Source organism: Poecilia reticulata, chromosome 17 (assembly GCF_904066995.2).
Source record: "Poecilia reticulata chromosome 17, P_reticulata-male-v2, whole genome shotgun sequence".
Classification (NCBI taxonomy): Eukaryota; Metazoa; Chordata; class Actinopteri; order Cyprinodontiformes; family Poeciliidae; genus Poecilia; species Poecilia reticulata.
The window spans coordinates 18,305,458-18,318,114 of NC_088846.1; the positions used below are offsets into that span (position 1 = coordinate 18,305,458).

At 36.9% G+C, this 12,657-nt stretch overlaps 1 protein-coding gene across 3 annotated transcripts in view; it reads left to right on the forward strand.

Annotated features, from left to right (window-relative positions):
- Positions 1 to 12,657, forward strand: part of agap3 (ArfGAP with GTPase domain, ankyrin repeat and PH domain 3) — a 145,930-nt gene that overhangs the window by 17,552 nt on the left and 115,721 nt on the right. Inside the window, exon 1 of one of the 3 annotated variants that reach the window (XM_008434268.3) lies at positions 10,288 to 10,383. The exons of the other annotated variants lie outside the window; for them this stretch is intronic. Coding sequence (XP_008432490.1) covers positions 10,359 to 10,383 — 25 coding nt within the window. The 5' untranslated portion in view covers positions 10,288 to 10,358. Of the gene's footprint in view, positions 1 to 10,287; positions 10,384 to 12,657 lie in introns of those variants that run through there. 3 annotated transcript variants of the gene reach the window in all.

Consider the following 12,657-nt stretch of genomic DNA (forward strand, 5'->3'; position numbering starts at 1 on the left):
AAACAACTAAGTCAGGCAATATGCCAAGTGTGTTTTCACAGTTTATATTGCTGCTTATTGTTCGGGCTAGACTGTGATAACTACATATTGCTTTAATCAGATTTTTTGTACTAGTAGTAGTAGTTGACTTTGAGGTATCTTTCCACATTTATTATTTGTCGTATTGTTTTGAGGACATGGTTTGGATTCTGTGGGAATACGTGAAGAGGAAGTGTAATGTGACCCCCACATTTGCTATTTATGCTCCCATTTCCTGTTTTCCCCTCAACTGGAATAGGCTAAAGTCATTCCACTGCTGACTCCCTCTGGCCATGACCCAGGACTGATGTCATGTGGTGCAGTATGCGGACTGCATGTACTACAAACCCCTCTTGGAACGCAATTACAGTTCCCGTTTTGGACCCAAAAAAACTTAGAGGGGCTTTTCAGAGAGGCTTCTGTCTAAGAAAAGACAACTCAAAGCTGCAGAAGTTTACAACTATGCTGTTTGTAAAAGTTAGATATGTGGAATGTTAAAATCAAAATAAAAAAAGTTCAAACCAAAAAAAAAAAAGTTAATCTCTGATCATATTTCTGACATTTTCAGATTTAGAATTTCTCAAATATGGGGATGACAACTGATAAAGTGTAAAATGCCATAGCTGAGTATTAGTGTGGGAGACTGCTTTATTGTGCTCCATTTTTCTTATTTTTTCATAGTACACCCCTTGTTTCAATGTGTATTCCTATATGTGAAACTTGGGTTTTTCTTTTGTTCAGCTGGTCTTAACATAAGTTAACATGCTATAAGAATATAAAATAAAACATTTTCCAATATTTTATTTCATAGACCAACAGAAAGAATCAAACAAATACTCTGTAATACCTAGTTGAAGTTTTTTTTTAAAAGATACTTTAAATTTGACAAACAAGCATCATACATGCATATTCTAATTTGCTGAATATGACTGCGATGCATTACATAGAAAGCTGCTACTGCTAGTGCCAGTAATATAAAGAAATCAATAAGCTGCTCAACTTAATGGTGCATCTTTGTTGTTCTTTGGAAAAATAGAGAAGTCATACAAGTAGAGAAATGATTCATAGATTGCTTTATCACAAATATCTTCTATGGTTAAGTGAAGGTAACTTAAAATAAAGATTTCCCACCTGCACGTTTAATTTTTTTTTTCTGCCTCGCTTTATACTCTTTTCGCTAAAATGTGCAACTTTTGGCTTGTTTTAACTTTAAATCTTATACAGCTTTGGTTTGGAAAAGGACAGCATGCAAATCCTCTTTAATAGGCCCAATCCTTAACTTTGCATATGGCCGTACACACACAGGCAGATACATACTGGTTACACTCTAAGGCTTTGGCTTGTCAAAATCATGGTTGTGACTATATAGTCCAATGATGTCTTTGCTGTAATTTTAACAATTCAAGTGTAACAATGGTGTGATAGTCTTCAAGCAGCTGACTGCAGGTTTTCTATCCAAGCAGATAGCCTGACCAATTAACCTGCTAATATCAGCTTGTTATACTTGCAATGTTCCTCTGTTTGAACTGAAGGTGTAAAAAAAAAAAGCTTACTACTAAATTTATCTGATATTTATCATATAATTCTGCATAAGTTTTTGTATCAAAATCAAAATACTAATAAATAACTGCTATGTATATTATTATACCTTCAATAATCAATATATTGCTATTATATAGATGTACTGCAGTGTGGACAGTGTTTGTGATTTTAATATTGCATACATTGAAATTACAATCTTCAATATATTCTGCAAACCTTCTCCCGGATCGTAAATCCGCTCCAAATTCAACAATGGAAAAAGGGAAAAAACACACATTTATGATCAAATCAAAAAATAAAGCAAGCACATTTTCTGGGCCTGATTTGTTTAAGATTGAATGAAGTGAAGCGTTTTGATAATTCATTTTTAAGCCATGGATGATGCAGATCCAGAGATAAAAGGGACCTCGTTTCTACTTGTAATCAAACAGTTCAATAGTCACCATCTGTGATGGTTTGGGGGCTTACTTAGTTCACATGGCATGGGTAATTGGCACATCTGTGAAGCTGTCGCTGATTTATAGAGGTTTAGTAATAACAGACGCTGCCGGTAAATCAAATTTTTTAGAAAAAGAATCTTTGCCTGTTTTAACCAGATTTATAACACAATCCCACAACATTCCTTCAAAGTAGTCTAGATGGTCCTGATTTATTTCATTTTCAAACATCTCTTTATTGTCACTAAACAGTAGGGTCATCTGGTGCATTATGCAATTTTCTTTTATTAATATGTAATATCCAAGTTTTGTCCGACTGCTGGGCTTAAGGGTTTGCAACCTTTGGAGCCATGTTTTGTGAGCTTCTTCCCATCAAAATTCTAATTGTAAAAACCCACAATGGAATGATATTTTAAAAATATTCTTGCTTAATGTAAGTGTGAAACATATAGTTCATGTCAAAACCGGTTGTTCCTTTATTTTATATGTCATTAAAATACATTGAAGTGGGGTCAATGACAAGATAACATAACAAATAGTATTGGTGATACTTTCATTGTCTTTAATAGCATTTGGTTATCTTTATTTATTTTTTGCAAATTGTATTTTGTGTGATGTCTATTTTTATTGATATCTGAAGTCCAAACTGGGATTTTGGAATGACAGCAGACCAAACCTAACTATGTTTCAGTTCCAAGGTTAAAAACTACTTAATAAAGAACAAATAGACGTTTTTTCCTGCATCCTGTATTTTTACACACGGTAGCAATATATTCATAAAAAAGTTTTATGGTGTTGAGTTATTTAGTGAGATACAAATACTCAAAAATACAGAAATATTTTTTTTGTAACTTGAGCTAACTCTTTTATACCAGCTAGCCATATTATATTTTGAGCTTGTGATTAATAAACCAGTTGATTTTGCCACTCAAAATTCTCACCCCTGGGATTCAGTCTGTTAATGTTCTAACATGTAAAGATATGACTCATAACAAAATTGATCCTTCAACCAAATATGTTGTATCAGTGAAGTGAATATTACACAACAAATGCACAAAACATTATCTTGTTGCACTATTGTTAAGTATGCAAGGATGGTGGTTCTAGGAAATGTAGCATTTATTAAGATGATACTCGTTTTGACCCAAAAACGAGAACCATTACCTGATAGAACAGTCAATGTAGGTCCCAAAATATCTTAACATTAAAGGTCAATTATCAGATTAGAAAAAAGTATGTATGTAAAATCAAACAAGTCAGTCATACGAGTCACATTTTTCATTCTCTGCCAGTCAGCAGCAATGTTACTGTGGAAAATTTGTAAGGTTACCGCAATACTATAGCATTTGCTGAGTGTGAGTTGGTCCCATTTAAAAAAAAAAAAAAGAAAAAAAGAAATGTAGTGTTTCTGATCCGAGACACAACTGTATCGTCCTCTGGGAAGAGAGACGCGCTCAGTGGTGCCCATTTATAATAATCCTTTCACAGTCTTGCTTTGGGCTGTGTCAGTGCAGCTTCGCTTTGGATGATGAGATTTTCCTTCTTAAGGAGTCTGGCATGAAAAGTGCACTGTTCAGCAGCCTGACACTGTTTTTCAGTAGATGAGCTCTCCCTCAATTCTGTGTTTGCGTACTGGAACGAACTGCAGGCCTTAAATAAAATACTGGAACGTTAAAAGGAACGTATTATTGCACTTGCGTTGCCGCAGGATATATCTCGCATCCCGCTTCATGCTCCTGAAGTCCATTCCATTCTGAAACTGGACCATTATGGTATTCAGCTGATTGCAGCTGATTTTAAGCATAGTCAATTTTTTCTACTCAAGACATTTATTTTATAACCAATATCTGTTTGCACTGGTTTCTCTGTCTGGCAAGTGCAATGTTTATGTATTTGCTTCTCGTGAATATTTCAGTCTTTTATACTTGAAATCATATTTAATAAACTCAAAGGAAACGCTGACTTTTTAAACAAAGGTTCTTACCTGGATTAAGAACTGGGCTTTGCTTAGACCACTCCAGAAGACTCGGCTTGTTGTTTTTTAAACTGGAGCATTGACCAAGGTTTCACAATTGGTGACTGTATGATGTTTTTTGTTATATGAAGCATTTCTGTGCAGCATTTGCTTCATAATTGGGTTGGCTGTCTTTCTGTAAAACAAAATCTTATGGTAACTGTTGATTCTTGTGCAGACCGAATCGGATTCTCCTCCAGGATTTGCCAATGGGTTTCATTAATCATCTTGCTGGGTTTGCTGTTGAAAGAGAATCCCATAATAGTTGTCACCACTATGCATTACATTGAAATGGTGTGCTTGTGATAAGCTGCGGAATGTGATGTTCACCAAACATGGGATGTAGTCCAAAAAAAGCTCATGAGACCAAAGAAGATTCTTCTATTTGAGTTGCATATATTTGGACCGTTCCAGTTTTATTAAATGTCTTTTTTTTTTTTTTCTCAAAAGTGACTTTCTCTTTGCCACTATATACATCTCCATCTACTGAAGAACCCAGGGAACAGTTGCTTTTATATGAAGGTTTTAAGTTCTCATGCATACTTTCTTGGTGACTTTCCTCACCTTCTTGCCAGGTCACTCAGTTTGTTAGGCAGATGAAAACCAGACACATTTAAATAAGTGGTCTGCTTCTTCCATGTCTTAATGATGGATTTAACTGAATTATGTTTCTTTGAAGTCTTCTGACAGCCATCCTTGACTTATAGTTTGCAATAATTACCTCCAAGTAGCACAGTGTTGTCCTTCATGTTGCAGTTGCAGCAGGAACACTGAAAAATCCAACTAAACACCTATCAGCATTGTAGTTTCATAAAATAGATTGGTAAACCATTTAATTTTTATTTATTTTTTTACTATTCTAGTGTTTTTGCAGGGCTTCTTTGAAAATGAAAACTACTAAATGGTGGCTTTTCACCTATTTGGCTTCAAGAGAACATCACCAGCTACAAAACAGTATTCTTTGTTGTGTCTGAAGCAGGCGTAAAATCTAGATTTGGCCTAAAAAAGAGCTGGCAGCTCATCGCAGCCTGGACTTATTCAAAGACCCATTTTGTCTGTTTACACAATAAAACAAATATTCCTGTGGTCTCTTCATGCCAGTGGGGCTTTGAGCAAAAAAAAAAAAAAAGAGAGACTATGTTTAAATGTGCTGGGGAGGGATACGCTAACCGGCCCAAATTGAAAACTGATCTTTAGCCAAAACCCACCCTGGTGGATAGTCAGGTGTGGCTTTTGGGAAAAATCCATCTCACTGAAATCTCAGTTTTCACTGTTAGGACATTATATAGGTCACTTAGCATCAACAGCCCAGAGGACCTGCCCTCATGTTTGAAATGAATCTTCCAGGCTGGGTGAGATTAGGAAGTTAGCTGTAATTCCTCTGCTGTGTACAAGCTTTGGTAATGAAGCTCTGCTCTTGGCTGGGTGCAGTGCAGATCTGCTGGTGGACGGGTAGGCAGCGACATGTGTTATATAACTCAAGTAGGTGGCTGGAGTAGCTCTGTGTGAGAGTGCGTGTTTTCTTGATGTGTGAATCTCCCCACACACAGTTGCCTTCCCCCTTGATCAGAATGGGCGTCTGTTGACTGAAACGGTTGCCTGGGGAGACGGAAGCAACGGGACGTTTTGGAGAGGTGTCGTATATTGTGACTGGAAGTCGTTGAAATGCGCTATTCAAAGTGTGCTGCAGCTATAGCCCCCACTTTCTTCTACTCACCCCCCTCCCCTCAGAGAGCAAATAGACAAATCCCCTTTGCTCCATACATGATTGCTATTGTTTCTGTAAACTGTTTGCTGCTGCTACTTGATGATCCATTCAAACATGTTTCATTCATGTTGTAGGGTTTACCTGCTTCAGCTATGTGTAGCGCTAACATGACATGATGCATCAGTTACCTTGTCATTTGCAGTTCTATCAGTATCAACTACTTTCTACTGTGACCATTACATCTTTAAAAAAAAGTTCCTATTTTCCTATCATTATTTTTCTTGGATAAGATCCTGTCTCACTCACTGTAGCATCAGGTAAAGCTTTCAATGTTGTCTCTGTATGTGTAACGCTAACATATAATTATATTAATTATTGCAACGGGATGTATATGATGGAGGACGACAGAAAACTATATTTGTTGTGTGAGCTTGAAGTGAATGAGCAAGGCAAAACAATAAACTTGATTTAAGTTGCAAAAATGTATTTAAGAAATAAACTAAAAAATGGACATCACCAGACACAATTATACCAATAACACAAACAATAAACAATTACAGTTTGAGTCTTCCTCCCCGGGTCCTTCAAAAGGCTTAGTCATTCCCCCGGTGACTGTGGGAGTAGTTCAAGAGTTCAGGGCTTTTTCCCTTTAGTTAAGTCTTCAGCAAAAACAAACAGCACAAATTTTCATCCAATATGCGAACTCTGTGCATCCAAGGTCCAGAGGTAAAAAGAGAAGAGAAAAAATAAGTAAATTGTCGTACCAGCTCACCGCTCTTAGAGGTTCTAGGGTCGTAATAAAAAAAAATCTTGACCTGTAAAGGTCAGCAAAAAGTGCAATTAGTAATCAGCAGTTAACAAATCAAATGCATAGCTACTAATAATGATTCAAAATTCCTTTCATACATTCATAATTAAGTTTCACATTAAATTAGCTTGTTAAATAATTCATTAATCAAATGTTCGGCAACAAACATAATTAATTTAATGCATTCAATGCTCTAATATTATAAACTGAAAATAAGCCCATGCATCGTAAGCATGTCACAAACAAGTGTTAGCATTTCAAAATGTGTCAAAAACACCATAGGAATAAACGAGTCAATGGCAGTTCAGCCACATTAAGAACCCTTAAAACGTTAACCAAAAGTAATATCAGTCCTATTTCAAGATCTTAAATAGTATTGTACACAAACTTATGAAACATAACAACACTCCACTGTAGAGGGCACCTGAAAATTGACACTAATGGTAAAATTAGCAACCTTTGACAAAAAAATAAAAAACAATCTGAATCTCAAACAACTGGCTGCTGAATTTGGTAACTCCACATCAAGGTTTCATCAAATTTTGGGATGTAAAAGGCTGACTGCTCCACTCCACCCATGCACAGCCAGTAGCAAGGGTGCAAAACCAGAGCAGACATTGGCTTTGAAAGCAACTCCCGTTTATAATGGGTTAAACATATGAATGAATGGGTTATGCGTATTCTTGGTGACGTTGACTAAATGTGTGGAGCTACTTTTTCTGGTTTATTTTTTTTTCCTTGTATCGTGCCCCTGTTTCCCCTGAAGAACTCGGCTCCCCATCCAATTACCCAGCAGAACACGCCCCACGCATTTAAAAGCCCTGCTCTTCCTACCTTTTAAGTGTCATCTCAAAAGCATCCGTCTGGAACAATCTATTCTCTTTCTCCCATTTTTTTTCGCACTCATGTCTGAAAGTTCTCATTCAAATCGGTACGATGATTACCTTTACAGCTCAGGGGCTACAGCATCAATTTTTTTTGTTAGCAGCTGGTCCAGCATGCTCTCAACCTTGCCTCTGACAAAGAAGGCGGAGCAGTTGTCTAACCAAGTGGTCATGGTTTGGTTTATTTGGAAATCAGAATGCAACTCAAATGGTTGGATGTGTGATGAAGCTATTGTGGGCAAATCCTGTATATAAGACACTTTTAAAGGCATTGAAGTTTGTGGAAATGTTCAATAGACATCAATACTTTTGCACAGCAATGTGTGTGCATGTAAGCGATGAGGGAGGGTTGTATTGTATCCCATCATACATTGTGTAAAGATCATTGAAATGCTCCAAAATGCAGCCTCTGATTGATCAAGAATATAATCCAGATAAACACTTGAAATAACCTTTTGGTATCTTTCATCACCCTGTCCTGCATGCTAAAAGTTCAAATAAAAGTTTATAGCCAGTCATTTCAGGACAGTGCTTTAGAGTTTAGAAAAAAATAATAAAAAAATGCCAAAAGAGTTGCCACTCCATTCTTGTTTATCTAACCTCTCATTATGACTCTATTTAAAATGTTCCAGTCCCATTTCTGTTCTTGGTCACTGTGTTAGTTAACACATAGGCGTGACTGTAGGAAAAGAGCCGAGAGAGCTACAATATGATGCACTGTGTGAATCCAGTGACATGGTGATGAGTCACTGCAAATTCTTTTTGCTGCATATGACCCATGCTGAGCAATGAAACACCTCAGTCTGCAGTGACTCAAGGACAGGGATAGCTGCTGCAAAACCAAACATGGACTGGTTGCAGATCACACGTTTTAGGACACACTGTATAACCAGCAAGATACGCTTACCATTATTATTTTTTTTTTTCAGGAAGAAGCTGTTGGTTGTCCTTGTACATGAAAGTCCTTGTGAATTTTAATATGAAAAAAAAGAAAAGGCCCTGCACTTCCTAATCAATTATTTCTCTGCATATCCATGCTTGGAGGCACCGTTTCTGTCTGAGTATGCAATAAAGTTCATGGTAAAATAGTTTACATGAAGCTTGCCTTTAACATTTTGCTGCTTTTATTATTTAGTCTTCCATAACTGTGTGTCAGTGAATGGACTAAGAGTGACAATAAATGGGGGCATTCAGAGGCCACTCAGCTTTGGTCAGGGCAAGAGAAGCCCAGGGAGAGAAGAGGACAGAGATAAATGGCTCAGATGGAGAATCGACTACCCCAATCAAACACAAGAGATTGAATGAGCAAAGATTGTCTGAGCTCAGCATAAAAAAACATCTCTACGTGATTGCTTCGACGTGAAGGCAGTGAACAGGAACATTGGCTGGAAAGAAGTTTCCGTAAAAGATTACGCTAGCACATCATTAGTGATTTTATTTCTTAATAGAGGTGTTTGAGCATGAGTTCATAGCCCTCTCAGAAACTGTTCAAACTTTAAGCTTTATTGTGGTGGTTTTTGCTTGCTTTGGCATTTTGAGAGTTGTACGAATTGAATAATCTGTTTCCATATTTTGGTATTCGGTTTACAGCTCCGTTGTTGAAACTGCCTGAGTTTGCAAGTGCACACTGTCAGTGTTGTGATTGAAAACAAAAATATTACCTTACCAAGGCAAATAGTGAAGTAGGAATGTAGAGTGTCGGAGACGGAGACAAGTTGACATCACAAAAATACCATCAAGCTGTATGATGAAACATGATGGGAGCGTGTCAGAGCTTACTTGAATGGTGCCCACGGCATGCGAATACAGTTGAAATTAGATATTTTCCTGTACGCAAAGACATATAGCCCTATTTTCCCCTAACTAGTTGACATTATGTCAGACTAAAACTTCTGTGTTAAGTCATTTTGATCAGCAAAATTTGGTCATTTTTGACAAATGCCAGAATAATGATAATCTTTGAAGCTTCTTTTTTTGTCTCCCTTCTAGGTAAAGCATTTGTAATATGTTTTCTTAAAAAAAGCTGAAAGACTATTACAAAAAGTTTTCCACTTCAAACATGTTGGCCTATTTAAAATGACTTATTCCTGAAATATTCACTTATGTAAGGTTAGTTATTTTCTGTTTTTGATCATTTAAAGGCTAGGATTCTATCATGGTCTCACTCTTTTCATTCATGAAACCTAAAAATAATATTTTTATAAAATACTATTAAGTATTTGATAAATGAGGTTCTGAGATGGGTCAATAATTACAAAACACGAGTCATCTTTTTGCATCGTCAGACTGAAAAACTCGAAGTTGAAATGACAAAATGGCTGCTTCCTAAGATCTGTTATTAAACTTGTAATGCAGTTGACTCCCCAGTATTTGCAGGGGTTAGCTGCCTACCAATAACCGAAATCCCCAAATACTTGAGACACCTGCACAAATGCTTTTAATTGCCTATTTTTACAGTTCAAATATACCTTATTATGCATTAATGTGCACAGTGAAAAGCATCTTAGCACCACTGTAGGGCATAACATCCACTGTGTACCCTATCTCTGCTCTTGGGGGTACAGCCAATCAGCGGCATGATAAATAAATGGCGTGTATCAACTAGCAATAGGTTTACGTATTTCAGCATCCAAAGCTGCGTTTTCTTCCTAATTTAGACATGCACTATGACAAAAAGCAAAACATTTGCTAAACAATTAAAAATAGTGTACTTGGACTCAAAGAAATTTGGAACGGAGTTGGATAGCTTCAAGAAAAAGACGTTCATGTATCTTTAAGCATAAAACAAACGGCAAACTATTCACAAGAAGTGAAAAATTTGTGCAAATAACAGCAGGAATGTAACTTATTGACTTTTGAAATTGATTACTTTCAAATTGCCATGCATTGAACTCATTGATTTCCTTTCTCCCTTCCTCCTTGGTCTTCCCGTCTTGGGCTTCCTGTGATGCACCTACAACATCATATTCAAGGTAAGCCTCTCAGACACTCACTGCGATGAAGAAATTCTTGAGAGCACTGACCATTAAAGATGAATATTGTAAAATACACTCAACAAAACTTTTATTGATGGAAAGTCTGAATTCAATAATGGACAACTGGAGACATAAGACATCACATGTTGGGCTTTCTCAGTAGATTCACCATCTGTTTATTTTTTATTATATATATATATATATATATATAATAGTTTAATGTTAATTCTAACATTAAGGCTTTGCTCTTTGTTTACCAGAGCATTGAGAATTAAAGCAGATGCACATCCAGTCAATCGATAAGTCGAAGGAAGGACTCGGCATGTATTACTAAAATGTTGCCATTTTATATGCTCAAATGTGCCCAGCTAATTCATCCATCCATAATCTAACGTAATATGTTGGGTTGGCTCATCTGGCGTCCTAAAATATCCCTTTGTAGGACAAAACAAGCATAAAACCCGGTGTAGTTTACAAGCTGGTTTGTACTGATAATATATTTAGAAGTCTGAGGCAGAATAGTGTCTGGGTCTTGCAGATTTCTTCTGGGCTCGGGGATTGCTCATAGAGGTAACCTCTAGAGAGAATCCCAGATGGGGATGCCATCCTTTCAGCTGGCCTACTTCCCTGCCACTCATCACACATAGCAATTTGTACAATGTTTCTGTGCCACTTCTCTTGCTAAGTCGTCCGTGTAATTATTGTGTACATTGTGGCTTTGCTGCAGTAAAGGACTCTCACCCGACTGTAGACAGAGTTTTCATACGATTTGGAAACCATGCTGTGAACACTTATGTGGTGGACATGCATGTATGTAAGTTGCATGCGAACAGTTACAGATAGATGCTGCCAAACAGAAGAGGCAGGATGACATGATGTACTAGAAAAAAAAAAGTGGCTCACAGCAATACTATTTCACTCTGGAAAACAGGAAGAGATGATTAAAACTATAATTCAGGGTGTGATGGGAACAGGGCACCCACTGGGTTTTAAAAGCATGTGATCACAGACAGAGTCTTGTGGGCCCACTTCATAGCAGTAGTCATTACAATTTAAAAGAAAACTCAGTGTGGTCAATGCTGCTTTTTCCATCTCGATACAGCAGTATGTATTTCCCCTGTGAATATACAGCAGTGTGGCTGTGTTTTTACGTAAGAAAGAAGTAGCTTGCTCAGTGTGAGTTCTGTAATTTAAGCTGCTCTGCTCTCTGTTGTGGCAGCTGGTCTTGCTGCACGTGGGCGTTAATGCAAGTAAGTCACCAGCATTCATCTTGGAGTGTGTTATAATTCCATCTTCTTATTATTTTCCAAATCGCGTAGCTCTTGCTGTGCTAATCCCGAAATTGTGAGATTGCCAACATGTCACTCTAGTGCTTCCTTTTTTTTAACAGCCATGAGAAACTCCTCATTTTTTAGACTTGGATGTTTTTCTGCTGTGAATAAACATTCCAACATGTTATGTAGTCATACTGGTTTGGGCTAGAACAAGTCTGAACAAAAATTTGCACTAAATCACAGACTTTGGATGCAGTAATGTATAGATTTTAGCTGTGTTTATGACACCACTTTTGTGCCAAATTTAAAATTGAATAGGGAAGCCATTTCTTGTGACTCTGATGGGCATTTAGTCTCCACATTGAGTTTGGAACCAGTACTTGGTTACAGTTTGTCCCTCTGTTAACTCAGAAAAATCCAGAATCCATACCAAAGCCAGATCTTAATGCTAGAGCTAAACCAATTTTGGGAAATATTACTTGACATCATCATTGCTTAATATTGTGATATTTGTCTATTATTATTGACCAATAGTTTCATTACCAATGTCTTTTTTTAGATCATTAGTGTCCACATCTTACCTTTAAATTTGTGGTCACTAAACTACAAAGCAGAGATGGTGGTAAAGGATAGAGAAAGTCTGTTCCACTTGACTAATTACATTTGAATGCGCAGCACCTGAAATAAAAAAAATTGCCTCCAGTGAGAAGTGTGCGATTGCGATATTGCACACATTGATATGGAGAAGATTTTTGCGATTTGTTACATTGTGCAGGTCTGAGTTCAAAGCCAGTGTGGTGGCCCTGCCTATTAAATGTTGGAAAAGTTGCATAGATAAACACTTTATTTAAACTTTTATTCCCATCTTTTAACTTTGACCAAAAATATTTTTAATGTCGACCTTGGAAGAAATTTTGTAATATTCACAAGTCTTCCCCAGGATAATCGTCCTGTTTACAATTCTGTTTCAGCTCTTCCATCACATCTCTGAAAATTA